The 17,002-nt window shown below is 44.1% G+C and overlaps 1 protein-coding gene across 3 annotated transcripts in view; it reads left to right on the plus strand.

Moving 5' to 3' along the window:
• The first annotated feature begins 4,763 nt into the window (after positions 1-4,763).
• MAML3 (mastermind like transcriptional coactivator 3) overlaps positions 4,764-17,002 on the plus strand; it is a 248,020-nt gene continuing 235,781 nt past the window's right edge. For 2 of the 3 annotated variants that reach the window (XM_068188030.1, XM_068188031.1), the window contains exon 1: positions 4,764-6,347. In XM_068188030.1, the coding sequence (XP_068044131.1) occupies positions 5,913-6,347 (435 nt within the window). In that variant the 5' untranslated portion in view covers positions 4,764-5,912. The remainder of the gene's footprint in view (positions 6,348-17,002) is intronic. The other variant, XM_068188032.1, reaches the window with a different exon arrangement.

Below are 17,002 nucleotides of genomic sequence, written 5' to 3' on the forward strand. Positions count from 1 at the left end.
GATCAAAGGTTGAGATGGGGCCTATGCCTGAGTGACGACTTTCCTTTCCCCCTTCAAGCCCTCTGCTAGCTGTCTCCAGGGGTATCTCCTACAGCTGTCAGCATCAAAACTAGACCTTCAAATTAACAGGAGGACATAACTTCGGCATATCAGAATTAATTCTCTGAATTCTTCATAAACTAAGATGTATGGTAATAACACGAATCTGACAGGATAGTGTGTGGACAACAATGCCCATTCATGGCATTTACTTTTCCTCTTCATGTTCTTATTGTGGCATATCTGTAATGCGAACAGGAGAGAACAAGTCCACATTTTGCATTCCTTCCCCATATTTTTCCAGCCCTCATTCAGCAGAGTACTTAAGTGTGTGTGTATCTCAATCCATTTGCCTGTCCTGTTATAATAACTGCTGAATTGGGGCTTTCAGTGTTGGTCACAACTGGAAAGATTTTGTAAAAATTCTGATTTGGATTCCCCATCTTCTACAAATTGTCATGTACAAGCTGGAAAATGTGTCTTGAGGGTGTTTTGGTTTTGTGTGCACTTACACAGAGTGATCATTCCATTTCCCGCAGTGCCTCTTAATCTCTGCCTTTTGCAATTTGAACTTGCTTTCTGATTTTCTTTGTTGCTTCCCCTTCCTCCCTTTATTGTTTTGTCCTTATGTTCCTCTGAAGCTTTGATGACTTTTTCCTTAACTATTTAGAGCAACTTTTTGTGCTCCAGACTCAGATGATCCCTTGAAGAATCCCTACAGTTCTGGATGTTCTAACAGTCGTAGCTTGTGCCCACCCCAACTGTCATGAGAATTTTTGCCATGCTGCAGTTGGATTTCACAGATACATTCATGAAGGGAGGTTGTGGGGTTTTTTAGTTTTCAGTGAACACTCAATATACAGCTTTGCTTTACTATTCTCCAAATGACATTATTATTATCCTTTTTTTGGCCACGGATGTATTAGACAACATGCATTTCAGTAGCTTGTGGTAGTAATGGAAGCACATTTGATTTTCTGTTAGGTAGCACTGTGTCCAAGAGAACCTTCAGCAGAAATCCTCTGAAACCCTTTTCAATATGTAAGAAAGCTGCTCCTTGCAGACCCAACAAGTTCAAAGTTACTCAGTGAATGCATTGTGTGGTTGCGTCTAGGTTTGCCTGCCAGCAGATGCCTATTTCACCATGTTATCCACTGATTTACACATAAATCATTTAATTATTGTAGGAGCTTGCAGAAAGGTGGCTACTCCAAAGGTAAATCTCTTGCCCAGGATGGTTTGAAACTTGCTGTCACAATGATTAGAGTTTCCAACCTGACTGGCAGTGCCAGGAACTAAAGTGTGATTTCTAATAGAGTGGGACTCCCATTTGTCCTCACAGTGGTATTTTTCATGTTGCTCATCGACTGAATAATTGTCTAGCTCAGTTGACCAAAGGAAAATGGTATGTTGCTCTGCAAAGGCATATTTTATTGGCATATTTTTATGGAGCCCCTCCCACTAATATGACTAGCTAGATTATCTGTAAAGCTGTGCTTGTTCTGAAACCACTATTGATTAAATGCTGAGATGAATTTTTTTTTTAGAAGCTGTCATTGGAACATGCTTAGACTGCACTTGCTGTCAGCTTAACAGTCATGTTTCTGTGTCTTCCTCTAAATTCCTCTCCCAGCTGGGCTCTTTCATATTTTAGCATTAAAATAGTTCCTTCCTAATTAGACAGATCTCTGTCATGATAATCATCTTGAGAACGTATGCTGTATTTTCATACTGCATATCTTTTCACAGATCAGGCCTGTTTTATAATTTTTCAAAATCGTAGCTCACTAAATAGATCTCTCACCAAGCAATCATCTCCTGTAACTGGTAATTAGTGTCCTGTCAGCTGATATCGGTAGGCATTATTGTTCATCTGCTGCCATCAGCAAGTTCATCTTAGATCATTTAGAATTCTGATAGATTTGGTTCTTTTCAAATTCCAGTTGTGAAGATGGTATTCCAAAGCTGATGTGCAAACAGGGAAAAAAAAAAAAAAAAAAAGGTTATAGAGCAAATAAACAGATTTGTGTATGCAAACTGAATTTCTACTGAAGACGTGTTTGTAAGTCCATGGTCATAAAAGTAAGAGCACGCACAATCATTAGTGAGTCTGTGATTGTTTCTGACTACAGAACAGAGTTGTTTGGTCAAGGTTGTGAAGAACATCTGCTTTAATGACAATAATCAGTAGTTAGAACAAAATTGAGATCTCTCTATTTCTTGCATTGCTCAGGCTATAATACAAAGAATTTGTTTCCTGGTTTTATTTTTTCAGACTCAGAGGCTTAGTGGAAGTGTTGTCCTACTCAAAAATTGGATTTAAATAGTTCACTAAATAGCTCATTTTACTTTAGCTTTTTAGAAGCTGGTAATTGTTTATGTAAGTGTCCTTAAAATAAACGATGCAAAAATGAACTGTGAAATCTTATCTCTATTATGCTAGTTTACAATTGTCACTCAATACTTGGCTTTAAAAGAAAAACCTCCCATCAGAAGAAAAAATTTAGTTAGCTCCTAGGTGCTGGATGACAGCTGTAAAATAACAGAGGACAATGGCCATTTTTTTGTGAAATGAAAATTCTGATTCTGTTGATTGTCTTTAGATATAGGAGGGAGTGCCTTATCTTATAAGAGATTGCACTGTAGAATAATGCAAAAATCACCACTGTGCTGTTAAAATGAGTAGGGAAATAGATATATATTTGCTCCACTTTGCTTTAACCTCAGCCAATAAAAAATATCTTTTAGTCAGAAGCAAATGGGTTTTGAATGTATTCAGATGGAGGGGTTTTGTTGGGGGAGTTTTGTGTTTTGTTTCTTTCTTCCTTTCTTAGGTTGGTTGGGATTTTATTTCCACAAAACTGGTGATTTATTGGTTTGCAAAACTTCTAACACTAAGCACTGGTTCCTCCAAAACTTCTTTTACTCAAATCATTTATCCTTGGACTGTGCAGCCTGGCAGAACCAAGGTATGTAGACAAGAGATAAAAAATTCCTACATTTTTAACAGGCTGAAATTAAATTCTATAGCAATACAACTTACACTTCAAAATTACCACGCTGACAACTGCCAAAGTAATATACTGGAAGTTAAGGTGTATTTGTGTGACTTCACAGATATTGAAAAATGCTATTAATGGCAGTCGTAGGAAAAGAAGACAACTTCTATAAAATGCTCCGAAAAAGCAGTCTGTAAGAAGACCACTGCTTTTACATGTATTTCTGACGCTGTGGGTGCAATAAAAGCTGCTTTTTTGGACTCGAGTGCTGCCCAGCGCTCTGTGGAGCCGGGCTGCAGCACACGAGCTGCGGGCTGCAGGGGGCACTCCTGAGGAATCCAAAAAGTACTCGCGCTAAGGGAAACGTACTTGACAGCCCTCTCCCTCCCTGGCCTGACTACATTTTCCATTTCAACAACAACAAAAAAAAATAGTAGTATTAGTAGTATTAGTAGTATTAGTAGTATTAGTAGTATTAGTAATAATAGTAATAATAGTAATAGTAATAATAATAATAATAATAATAATAATAATAATTATTATTATTATTATTATTATTATTATTATTCCCCCCCCGTCCTTTTTCCTCCTCTTTCTATTTTCATATTGAATCTTAACTATTCCATTCCATAGTTGCTGGAGAAATTACAACACATCCCCCGTCTCCAAATTAAGAGAGGCACAAATCTCTGATTGTAACTGTTCAACTGTTCAACTGATTGACTCAGGATTGCAGTTTCCCCTGCTTCTGAGCAGAGCTGTAATTTCCCCGTGCTGGTTCCGTGGTAACGTAGTAATCAATGATCATGAAGAACTTTAAATTCACTGTGGCTCTCAAACTGATACTACAGAAAAGTTTTCTTTTCTGAGGGGAAGATGTGTTTGTTAATCCCAACGTAGGGAAGGTACTAATTGCTATTTTTATTTGCCCACTGTTATGTACCATCTCAATATAGTCATGAATTGTGGCAATAGGCACGAAATCAACCCCAAATTTCACACTGCTGAGCACTTAAATAAGACAAAGACCGCTCTTTGCCCCCGTATCTTAGAAATAGTATCCTATGCTAATCTGCGATGGCAAAAATGAAGATGGTTTAAATCAGATTACATTACTAATGCACGAGTTCCCAATTTTCGTTATATCAACTGCATGTTAGAGAAGGCGGGAGTCTCTCTGAGATAATTCTGTTCTATATAGATGTATTAAAAAATTCAAAGTCCATTTCTCACAGGGCTAGATAGAAAATAACACTCAATGACAATTGTGGGCGCAATAGCGTTGTCTGCAAAATGGTTTAAAACTAGATTCCCGGGATGTTTTTCTTGATCCATTAATCACCCGCGCTCTATATGGAGGCAGCCACCGTTCGCTCCGACAAATGCTGCTGCCCAACGTGTCATGTTTCTCCCGTGGTTTAAAATAGAAAGTTCAGCCCCGTGCCGGGGAGGCGCAGGGCTCCGCCGCTCCGCTCCCATTCATTATGCAACAGTTGACACAGAAGCGAAAGGCGGCACACGCCCGGCTACGGCCGCCCGCCCGCCCGCGCCCCCCGGCGCTGCCCTCGCCGCAGCCCCGGGCGCGGGCACGGCGCGCCGCAGCAGCCGCCGCCGGGCCCCGTGTGCCGGCCGGGAGGCACCGCCCGCCCCCGCGGTGCGGGGAGGCCGCGGGGCCGGCAGGTGTCGGGCCCCGCTCGCTGCCGCCCGCCCCACGCCGCCGCCGCCGCCGCCGCCGGGCGTGAGCGCGACGGGGGAAGCGCCATGTCCGCTCCCGCCGGGCGACGTCCGCGCCGGGTTTTGCACCTTGTCCCCGGGTCTGCCTCACGGCCCAGAGGAGCCGCCGCCGCTGCCGCCGCCGCCGCCGCCGCTGCGGTGTTTACTGAGCGCTCCTGTCCTGATATCACTCCGCTGGCATGGAGGAGGAGGAGGTGGAGGAGGAGAGCATTTGATCATTGTGATGGTGGCAGGAGGAGCAGCAGCCAGCACGACAGAGCAAAGCGCTAGGCTGTATCAGCTCCGCGTTTGGCAGAGACTTCAGAGCGCCACTTTTTTTTTTTTCCTTTCTTTTTTTTTTTTTTTTTTCCTCTCCAGCTCGGTCCGGATTGTTCATGTGTTTACTTCCCCCAGCCCGAGGATTTGCTATTTAGGTTCCTGTTGAAATGCAACTGAGCAGCCAAAGTACTTTGCGAACGCGGTGCGGCATAAACACCAAAACTTTTTTCTAGAAGGAATATACAATAAGCAAGCGGCTTTGCCTGTCTTTTGATGCCGTGGAGTGCGAGTGAGTGTGCCGTGTGTACCCAGCGTGTGCCTGTGCTTGGATGTGTGTGTGCGAACGTGCGTGTGAACGGGTGTGTATGTGTGTGCATGTGGAGGGGCGCGTGTTTCTCCTTATCCATGGGGAGAGAAGGCTTTTGGCAAAATCTCCGGAAATCTCATGGAATCTGTTTTGAAATAATGGATTATAAAAAAGAAAGAGGAGGAAAGGAACTGGTCTGATATCTCCTGGAGTTTGCTAACCCGAACTGCTGCTGCTTAGTTTGTTGTGGTTTTGTGTGTGTGTGTGTGTGTGTGTGTGTTTGTGTGTGTGTGTGTTTGTTGGTTGTGTTGCTGGCGATAACCTTTTAGCACCTTCTCTATTTCCCTCCCCCCTTCCCTCTCTCTTTTTAATGTTTTGGAGCTTCTCGAGAGGGATTGGCTGGGGGAAAAGAGAAACATTTGCTTGGGATCGCTGTTTCCCTGATACATGATGGTGCCCCTTTCCCCCCCCCTTCCCGGTTCTCTAAAAAGTATCCCATCAGGACCCCAGAGGAGACTGTATGTGTGAAGTGTAGGATAAAAAGTTCTTCCAAAATAGTGTGCACGGGGACGAGGATGGGGGATTTTGCAGCCCCCGCTGCCGCCGCGAATGGCAGCAGTATTTGCATCAACAATAACCTGAAGAGCAGCCTCAGCGGGGCCGGTATCGGGGTTAACAGCACTCCCCATGGCCCTCCTGCCGCCGCTCCCGGTAACAATAACGCCGGTAGTGGCGGCATTCCCAAGCACAGCACGGTGGTGGAGCGGCTGAGGCAGCGCATCGAGGGCTGCCGGCGGCACCATGTCAACTGCGAGAGCAGGTACCAGCAAGCCCAGGCGGAGCAGCTGGAGCTGGAGCGCAGGGACACGGTGAGCCTCTACCAGCGGACCCTGGAGCAGAGGGCCAAGAAAACGGGCACCGGCGGCAGCAGCAAACAACAGCACCCGAGCAAACAGCAGCAAGATGCTGAGCCCGCCACGGCGGAGCAGAGGAACCACACGCTGATCATGGTAAGGGGATGCGGGCCGGGGGGCGCAGGGGTGGCCGTCCACTCTGCGTCGCTCGCCGGGATGAGCTGGAGGTCGGCCCCGTGGCTTGTCAAGGGGGAACGGGGCTCGACTCAACTTTGGCAGGGTCTCTGGCGGGACGCTTCGCAACTTCTCACGGGCTGGGGTGGAGGGAGCGGACAATTTTTTTTTTCCCCCGTCCCCTTCGGAAGGGTAGAACTGCTCTGGGGTAAGGGGGAAAGAGCGGTGCCAGGAGTGTGCCGCAGCTGCCGAGAGCCGGGGGAGTGTTTTGTGTGTGTGTGTGCGTGCGTGCGTGTTTCGCCACGGCTTCTCCGTGCGGGGGGCTGGCCGCCTTTAAATCCCGCCGCGGAGGAAGGTGGAAGGTGACTCCGCAGGCTGGGCTGCCGACTGGAGGAAAAGTTGGGCAGGTTTCTCGCTTGGGCTGCCCCGGCGTGCAGCAGCCCGGCTCCCCACGCGAGCTGAATCGCTTCCCAAAGTTTTCTTGGGATTAAAGGAGCTTAGCGAGGAGCGGGAGGGGGGGGAGGGGGGTTAGGGGGCGGGGGCTGAGCCGGTAGAAGCGTAGCGGCAAGTAGGAAGCGGAGTTTCCCACTCCCAGGCTGCACCGATGATGAATAATGAGAGGTGTGGGGGGAGCCGGGCCCTGCGCTCCGGCAGAGCCTTATTTATAGCCAGTGGTTCTGGTGGGGGGGCTGGTGGTGTTCGTCCCGGCCGACGGGGGCAGACGGGCGGCTGTGCCGCGGGGGACACGCGTGTGTGTCCTGACGTGTCCCCGCGCCGGGGCGGGGGTGCCCGGAGCTCGGGGGCGGGCACGGGGCAGCCGGGTCCTCGCTGTCTGCCGGGCGCACAATGGGCGGCGGAGAGCGGCGGGGAGGAGGGGAGGTGCGATGGCAGCGTGTGGTTTACAAGCTTCGCACGTCCCTCCCTCTCGCCTTCCTCCGCTGCGCGGGGAGGCGCGGCCGTGCGGGAGGGTCCGGCAGGGCGGCAGCTACTGCCGGCCTCCGGGGGAGGTCTCTGTGACAAAGCGGCGGTGTGGCGGTCCTCCCTCTCGCCCCCCCCCCGCCCCCCGCACGTGAGAGGAGGGAGCCTTGTGTTTCTCCGGGGCCGCGCCGAGCCTGCCCAGCCCCGGCCGCAAGTGGCGGCTCGGTGCCGGGCAGCTCTTCCCCGGAGAGACGCGGCGCAGCCCGGCGGGCAGCACCCTTCCCGCTGCCCTGCTGGGCGCTTTGCCTGCACCCAGCCCCGCTTCCTCACGCTGAGGCGGCTGGAAGTGGGCATGGCTTCGCCAGCGGCAAACAAAAGCTCAGCGCCGAGGGCTGCCCCCGCCTCCTGGCCTCGGGAGCACAGCTCCCGGCAGCTCGGCGCATCTCCCGGCGAGGCCAGCCGGGAGGCGGGGATGCGGAGGGAGCGGGGCCGGGTGGAGCGCGGGCAGGAGCCGCGCAAAGCGGCGGGGGTGGCGGAATGTGTGCGTGTGCGCTTCGCAAACAGGAAGTAGAACGACCTCAGTGACATCTTGTTGCTTTCCTGATGTTGCCAGAGAGGCATAACCTTGTTTCTCTTCCTTCTGGCGCCTTTCTTCAGGACCGGAGGCTTTTAAATATGCGCTGCACCACAGTACTTTGCCTGGGCTTACACCTACTCCCAGGGCAGCAGCAGAGTCACTCCCTAAACCCCATGAGCAGGGACTATCTTTTCGTCAGCCCAGCTGTCCTGAAATCCCTTTTCACACCTCGTGTCTTTCCCACAAGATACAGGAAAGGGGCTGGAGGCTTAGGAGACATTCTCGGAATGACTTCTCTCCAGAACAGCGTTATGATGCGCTGTGTCCCCATCCAGCTCCAGAGCAGTTCGGGTGCTTTTGGGCCTAGGCTAGCGGTGGCTTGTCCTTTCCCCTTTTTCCCAAACCCCGGTGCTGAAGCGTTAAAGGCAGGAATTTTAGAAAAGGAGGTAATTGGTCTTGACGTGAAGATGTGGGACAGAAAGCCAGAGCTATAATGTGAAAGTTGTAAAAACGAAAAAATAAAAGGAGTAAGTGCAGTTTCAGCTCTCACTGTTACTAGATTCTTTCTGGTCGGGACATTTGAAGAGCTAAGAGTAGCCTAATTAAGAGGTAGTTTGCTATGAAATTTGTCGTAACTCAATTCCTGTGCTGTGATCTTCATGTTATTTAAATATACTCAATGTGCCCGGTGCTTTTAATCTTAAAAACATAAATTCTACTGCCTTACTACAAGAAAATACCTATTTCTGTGTTTTTTTTTTTAATTACACAAATGTTGCCAAAAAATCTAGACACATCATCTGCTTTGTTTCACTTGTAAAGTGTTAATTATGATTTTTGACTAATGTCTAAGAACATTGGGAAGCATCCATGGGAACATGAAAGCAGTACTTAAAACCCAAGAAATTACTCTTTTTAAAGCAATTGAAAAGTATTTTCTCTGAGACATTTATGCTTTTTGCAGTAAAACCAAATGCAAAATCCCAAACCTCCTAATTTCTAGCAGTCATAACAGTGTGTTAAGTTTAACTGTTTATGTGCATCATAATTTTTATTTAGCAAAACAATTCAACTTTTTTTTTTTTTTTACATGAGGAAAAAGTTAAGTACATTTAGGGGTTTTCTCCCTTTCTTTATTCTCTGGTGAACTCCAGTGGAGAGTTTTACAGTGGAAAAGTCAGAGATCCTGCTGCTGCTTTACTCTTCTTTTTACACAGAAATCATTATTAGATTTTTCTCTCATTAAACTGCATGATTTGGAAAAGAAACTGTTTGGATTAAATGACAAACACAATGATGACAACAAGAAATGCTTTTTCTAATTTTTTTTTTAATCAAAGAAAATTAAAGGAAAATATAATCTCTCTCTCTGTGTGTGTGTGTGTGTGTGTGTGTCCTCCAAACCGAAAGATGTTGAGAAGGGAGGGAGGGGAGATGTGCTTAATCCAGGCAGCGAGTCACCCAACAAACCCTCCCAGAAGCTGGTACTGACACATGCTGAGTGCCCTTCAGCAAACTGGGTAAAAAACCAAAAACATCTTTAGAAGACGGTTATTTTAAGACATGCACTCTGATTTTCTTCACTGGATGGAGTACAAGCAATGCAGTTTGTACAGTGATTCTTGTTACCACCCCCACAATTTGCATCCTCCCTCCCAGAGTTCATGGAAGGCACTGTGCAGTTTCCACTGTTTAGGATTCTGTGTCAACTGACAAGAGGTTTTCAATGGAAGCCTTTTTTTCAAAATGGGGTGTGGGAGCATAGGTTTGGCTGTATTTCATGAGTTGCTGATCTACCCTGAATCTGCATCTCGTTACAGAGAAAGTTTTCACTTGCTGAATTTTGAAATACCTGGATTTTTAACTCCTTCTATTGAGGAGAACAGTGGGTTACAGAACTAGTTTGCTGATACACAGGCATAGACTGGGGTGTGCACAGAAACTAAAATAGTTTATAAATGTCTTTGTGAACCTTTCCCCCTTCCCTAGTTCAACCTGGCAAAAACCAAAGTTCTTTTCTGTGATTTTGAGTTGGATTATTGAAATGCTGGATTATTAAAATGTACCAGCCTGGCTTTCAGAGGAAGTATTGGGAAAATTTGCAATTCATCCAAAACTCTGCTACTCATCTTTGGATGGGTTCCAGGAAATATCAACATATTATATCAGTTCTTTGGTTCTTTGTGAGCTAATCTGCTTTCTTGTTTCCTTCTTTCAGTGCAAGAGTCTTCTTGGCTCTGCATCCATGTTATTGTGTGGGGTTCAGGGGTTATAGGTGTGTGTATACACATACATTATATATAGAATAAATAATATATATTTAGTATAGAATAGCCAAATACATAATAATAACTGCAAATTATATCACCTCTTTTTCTTATCCCTGTGACTGTTGTTCTTACCATGCATTCTTTGTGCAGTGACATGTGTAATTGTCACTCTGGTCTTCTAGTACACATTTATTTGCATCTGAGTTCTCTTGTAAACTATAAAGAGGCTGGAGCTACTTTTCCCTACTTTAAGGCTCTTTGAGACTTTTTTTTTTTAATTGAGCATTGTTATGAGTTTGATAGCCACTGTCTTACTCTCTGTTTCTAACCCTAAACCCAGTTCTTAAGAAATTGTTTTAAACACCTAAACCTAGAATGTTATTTAGATCAGAGAAACTAGCGACAGAAGTCAAATAACCTATTAGATCATCTTTTCTGTTCCCCTGCCGAAGTATACTATGCCAATTCAGAATTAAAGTCAGTGAAAACAGGGCTGGAAACATACGGTATTTTCCAGTCCTGCACTTTACCCATTCTGGGCTAAGGCACTGCCTTCCAGAAGTTAATGATCACACTGCACTTCTACCTGAGGGAAGGAAAATGAGCAGGCCACTCCTTTCAGCTTTCTCTGTGTAGGGACAGAATGACATGTCCAGAATTATAGAAATCTGGTTATATCCTTTTTGGTAGATATACCACCACAGAAAAGTAGTTCCTTCCTCCACCTCAGTCTCCTCTTTTTGTTGAAAAAGGTATCCAGAGTGAAAAGTGGAGCACCTTCATTTGTCTTAGTGATTAATGGATAATGCCAGTAATGGAACTGAGTGCCACAGAATGTTGTCAGGCTTGTGAGGAGTTTGTTAAAGCTTGCACCTGCTGTATTTAATATGTACTTGTGCGCACGTTCACAAACCCGAGCACATTTCTTGTGTTCTTTCTTGTGTAATATTGCTATTTAACTTACTTTACAGGTGCTTAGGGGTTTATCACTCACACTATAGGAGAAGTCTATTTCTTTGGCATTGCAAAGACGAAAAAAGAAGATAATTGTTTAGATTTTATTTTCCACAAGATACTTGTAGTCCTTACTCATGCCTGATGACTAAGTAGGATTAAGCATCTCTTCAGTTAATAAGCTATGTCTGATCTTGCTCACGCAGGGGTAAAGTCAGTAGTAAATACACAACAGGAATGATACCAGAATTAAATCCCAGGCCAGCAATGCTCCTTCTCTTTCATAAGCATCATAGAAGGAATCATTGTGTAACCCTTTTTATTTTCCTTTTCCTATAAGGGTGGATCTCTGTGTCTTTCTTACTCCACAGGCCTCTCCCATTTGTTTTCTCCTTTTCATACCAACTCGCGCTTGATGCGTCTGTGCGATTGCTGTCCTTTAGGACAAGGAGTTTTTGTGCTGACCTCCTTCTGCAGCTAGTCAGCACAATAGGTTTCAGTTTAGCAAACTGAAAGGAATGAAGAGACTCTTCACTTCAAGCACTGCTAGCCTCTGATGACCTTTAATGCTCTGATGGAAAGTGTGTCCCTTTCAAAGACAGTGGCTTGGGTTATTACAAGCCGTAGCTGGAGCAGGGCAAGTTGTATTTTGACATAGGGTATCCAGGGGTAGTGAAATCTCGGCTTCAAGTTGACCAAACAAAAAGTGTTGAAAGTCCTGCAGTGAAATTCTAGGCCTTGTTAAGTTCAGGAAGAGCAGCTTTGTCTGGAACACATCAAAATCTCGTGCTGCAATCGCAGCGCCAAAAATATTAACATGTGATTGTGTTAGGACAATTGGTTGCATGTAGATTAACCTCAATTTACAGTAACTTGACCTAAAGCTTAAGGCTTCACAAATGGCTTCAGCTGGTGTAACCTGAGCTGCCAGCACTGAGGAAGTCTCCTCTGTCCTGCTCTTGTCGGGAGCTGTGTTTGCTGCCTTTGCTAAGGGCGGCTCTGGCTTGCGCAGCCGCCCGGCCGCGGGTTCACCGGGCAGGTAAGGAGGGCGGACACGCTTCTTCCTTTTCTCCTGTGTTCGTTTTTAGCTGGAGCGGATCCATCGTTCGTTTGACTGTCCCTCCCGTGGGTAGCACAGTCTTACGACATCTAATCCTCTTGTGAAACTCAACCCTTATCCCAGGATAAACATCTGGGACCTCTTAGTTCAAACACGCTTACCTGGTGGCATACATTGAACCTCAGCTAAGTTACACCTGGACACAGTTCTGCTCCTGAGCACAGCCACTGAAACAGGGCTGGCTGTAGGTAGCAAAGGAGTCAGGGTTCATTTTTATTTAAACACTTGCAGGTATGAGACATTTGGTTGCATATTACTCCAATATGTATAAATCATGTGCTTGATTTAGCAGAGGTTTAAGAACAGGCCTGACAGCCAGTAACTGCTGACTGGAATCCTTCAAGTGTGTTTTGTGAGTTGAAATGTGAGGTACAATCTCTGACTGGAGTTACGAACCTGTGATCAGTTTTGCAGTCTGGGATCTCACAGGCTGTTCAGATAAGCAGCATGCTTGTACATTCAGTGGGAATTTGGGAGCCGTAACAATTTGAAATATATATTTTCCTAGTTTGTCTAAGCTGGTGAATCACAAAGTGACCCTCTTACTTATTTTAGTTTCCTGATGTTTGTAGCTCAAAAGTCCTACAAACTGCTTCTGTTTGCCTTCTGAATACTTGAAACTCAGTTTCATAGGGCTTAAGAGAAAATGTGTTTTTAAACTTGCAGTAGTTAATAAGATTGCAGCTGCTGAAATTCTGTGCTTACAGGAAGAGCTGCCTTCTTTCAAGACTTCCCTCTTTCAGACTGATTTTGTTTGCCTCCACACACCATTAAAATTGGTGAGGAGATAAGAATAATTCAGTCTTCAGTTGATCTGAGAGAAGTGTGTCCACCCATAGGAACTTTGCATTTTCTAGAAGTTTGTGAAAGTGCCAAAGGTAATGCTGCAGTGCTGTTGGTAGCACAGATGATCTATTGCCTTTTGCTTGCTGTCAGTTCTTCACAACCACAGCACACAGAGAGCAGGAAAGAAGTTTGAATTTATGACTTTCAGAATCACTAAGGGAAAAAACAGAAAGATCAACAGGTCAAGGATGGTTTTTTCCTTTTCTTTTTTTTTTTTTTTTTTTTTTATCACTTTCTGTAGGGTATCCATATAGGGCTCTGTAGTGTCCTTTAAGTTCTCAGCTCTCAGCACCTGAAGCTTGGTGGAGTTGTGCTTTCACTGATGGAAGGTGGGGCTGTGCCTCTTCCCCCCTCCTGTCTTCACTTTTCTGTCTCCTCCCTACATTACTTTTACTATGTGCCATACAGTAACACTTCAGGTTTAATGGAACAAATCAACTTCATTTTCCTCTGCTCTTCAGATTCAGAGGAGCAATTGCTCAGTGCTGCAGTGTAAGTGTAGTTTTTCTGCATCATCTTTATGATGCTTGTGAAAACCTCGGGCCAATTCAGAAAGTCCTTGGATATTGTGTTCCTTGGAAAAGAGCAGAGAATTGGTTTTTAACCTTACTCTGACCCCAGGTAGCATCACAACCAAGAAGCCAATATGCCTATGTATGTGTGTTTGTATAAACCAGTACCTGTACTTACACACTGGTTTTTAACTACTCCAAGGCAAAATGAAAAGGTTTATGATAAGTTTTGATGGTGAAAGGGGATGTGATAGACCAACAAGTTTAAGAATCACTGATACATACCCATTTTCTATATTTTCATCCTCTTTCTCTTCCCTTTAGCTCATATCTAATCTTCTGTGGTGTTTTGGCACTTCTGCATTGTGTTTCATCTAAAGGAGGAAGGGAGGTGGCTATGGCAAATGAGATTGTAGAAGAGTTCTGGAAAGTATAGGAGTTTTTTAATCATTTAAGATAATTCCTTACATTAAGGAGGATAGATCAGCACTTTGCCAAAAAAGAAATTGTTGTTCCCTACCCCTTCTGTTTATGCAGAATATTGTATTTCATAGTCTCTAGCATCTGCAAAAACTACTTTAAATCAGACTGCCTTACCTCACACTAATTGCCTTTGGACTGCTAAATGGATTGTTCCATTTCAGTTGTGGTCTGTGCTGCTGTTCTTTTTTCTCTTCAGAGCTGGTGGCTGTTCTGATTTCTCTGGATTGCATTCCAGTGCATAACTGAGGCAGCAGAGGGAACACTGCTATTGACAGTAAATAAGCAATTTTTAACAATGCTTTCAGCAGGCACTGCTGCTATTCATTTTACATATTTTTAGTTGTCATCAAAGCAGGGTAACGTAGCTTTGAAGGCTTTAGTGGACTCATGCAGAAGACTGTAGATTTCTGTAACTGAACGGGGATCACATTGTTTGAAATTGGCTGAAGTGTTCTGGTATGTAATCCATGGCTGAATATGAAGCAGTGGTTTAAAATAATCTGTAGCTCCTTCTATTGTGGCACGTTTCTGGGCTGAGATTGTAGTCTTTGCCTTCCAGTAAAAGTGGAGATATGATGCTGAGGTTGCAGCGCTGTCTTCTTTTTTTTTTTTTTTTTTTTTTTTTTCACCCCTAATTTATGCCAGGTAGTTTGTACACTGAAAGCTTTAAAGGCTGGATTGCTGCAATTTTGAACATTTACCTGAGAGAATTTGACTTTACATTTTTTTCACTCCATAGGATTTTGCTGGAGCTTATTTTTTCTAACCCATTTTAATATGTCTTCTACATCATGTAAAACAACAACAAAAAAAATCCCACTTATTATTGCTCTCCTCCATTTCATTCACAACAAAACAAAACCACTTTATGGTCACAGTAAGGTTTACTGCCCTTCTCAGTAACACTTTTGCTGTGGAAAATGTCATCAGTGGGTGGGGGGGAATGAAGAGTTGTGAATGTAGAACAGAAAAACCAAAATTAATTTTGACTATTTTTGAAAATTTCACCTATCACTGTGATAAAGTATCCATTTACTTACAACTAGGCAGGGGTCCTGGGAAGTTAGGCATGGACTTCTTTTCCGCTTAATGGTGTCTTCACGTGGTACTGCCTTGGGGTTAATTAGATGAAGCAGCTGAAACAAATTGATGTTTTGCTGCCATGAAACAGGGTGGTCTCAGGGCTGCAGTCCTACACCTATGCCATCTGCCTGTGGTACCAGTGTAGGAGGAAAATTAGCTGTCTGGTAGGAAAACAGTGGGGTTTTTTTAGGTGTAAGGTGAAGGTACACGCTGCCATACTGGGGAAGATGGACTAAAGGAAAGGGGAGGCAGAAGGTCCCATGCAGTTTAAAGTAAGTATCAGTAATCAAGTTGTTCAACAATTCAAAATATCTCCCGTAATTTTGCATCTGCTGTCCTTTACAGCTCTGCAAAGACAGCAGTTTTACTCCCAGGATTCATGTATGGACATACAGCTATGCATTTCCATGGACAAACCAGTTCTAGATATTAGGGAAAGCTTCTTTGCTGAAAGGGTGTTCAGGCATTGGATCATGCTGCCCAGGGGAGTATTAAATATCCCTTGTGATATTTAAGAAATGTAGATGTGGCACTTAAGGACCTGGTATAGTGATGGGCTTGGCCATGCTGGGTTAATGATGATCTTAAGGGTCCTTTCCAACCTTCCAGTGAAAGCCTGGTAGTTGTGGTACATTGCTGGAATTAATTTGGGAGTGAAATACTTCTAGAGTTTATGGACCAACAGGCAGAACATTATTGGAAGTGTCTTCAGGAATACTGCTATAGTTACCCTTGAGGGTGAGGTGATGATCCAGCGTGTAAAGGATGATGAAGAAAGTATCTTTCCAATCTAGTCCAAAGAAGACATCAGCTGGCCATAGCATGTATCAGGTAGGTGATAACTGTCCTTCCTGTAAGGAAAGAAAAACAGGGGGGAGCTGGTGTTCTTTTTTTTTTTTTTTTTTTTTTTTGCTAATTTCCTTCTAAAAATTTATGAACTTGGTCTGTTGCTAAAAGAAGGAAAAAAAGGAAAAACATGGTTTTGCTTGATCTTTGCAGTATGATGATAGCAATTTTTTTTGGCTGCTCAATGTGTTGTGGTCATTTTAATTCCATGTAGAACAATAACTAGGTTAAGTAATTATGAAAGGCCCACATAAAAAGTTATCACCATTGTGAAGTCTTGACTTGCATATGGAACTTGAGGTAACACTGAAGCAAGGGCCTGTGTCCAAGACAGACACTCACATGTAGTTTTATTTTCCTTCTATCTGAATCCAAATCTGGGCAATATGATAATAATTGTATAAGTTAGTGATTAAAAAGTTCAGTGTGGTTGTTTTGGGGTTTTTTTTTAGGATTTTTTATGCTAATTTTTTGTTAGCATTTTTTATGTTTTTGACCTGCCTTCTCAGATGTTTTATTTTAGAATTATCTGATTTGCTAGAATCCAAGCTGTTAGCACAATAGGTAGATAAGAGTATTAGCAATATTGGAATATCTAGTGCAGTGTGTTCCCTATGTTAAGTTTCACTAGTGGTTACTAGTGGAGAAGACATTGTTTCTGGTTTGAAAATCATTTACTTCCCAAATCTGTGACTTATCTCTTGTAGGTAGTGAATGCATGGGAAAGATATGTCATAAAGGCAAGTAAAGGGTTTATGGCAGCAGGTTTGGACTAGCTAGCTTGTCCCTAAATTTAATGGCAGGAGCAAATCGTTCTGCTTGTCTCAAACAGCAGTAGACTATGTAACAAATATTGACCAAAGTACTTCACATCATGTTTTTTTTCCTACTTTTACAATGTGACTTTTCTCTTTTTTTAGAGAAGATTTTCTAAGCTCTTCATCTATAAACTTAGACATTTGTAAATGTAGAAAGAAAGCTGAGACCAGTAAGTGAAAAGCAATGATTGAGTCATATACACCGGGCTC

The sequence above is a fragment of the Anomalospiza imberbis genome, chromosome 4, assembly GCF_031753505.1.
Source record: "Anomalospiza imberbis isolate Cuckoo-Finch-1a 21T00152 chromosome 4, ASM3175350v1, whole genome shotgun sequence".
Taxonomy (NCBI): domain Eukaryota; kingdom Metazoa; phylum Chordata; class Aves; order Passeriformes; family Viduidae; genus Anomalospiza; species Anomalospiza imberbis.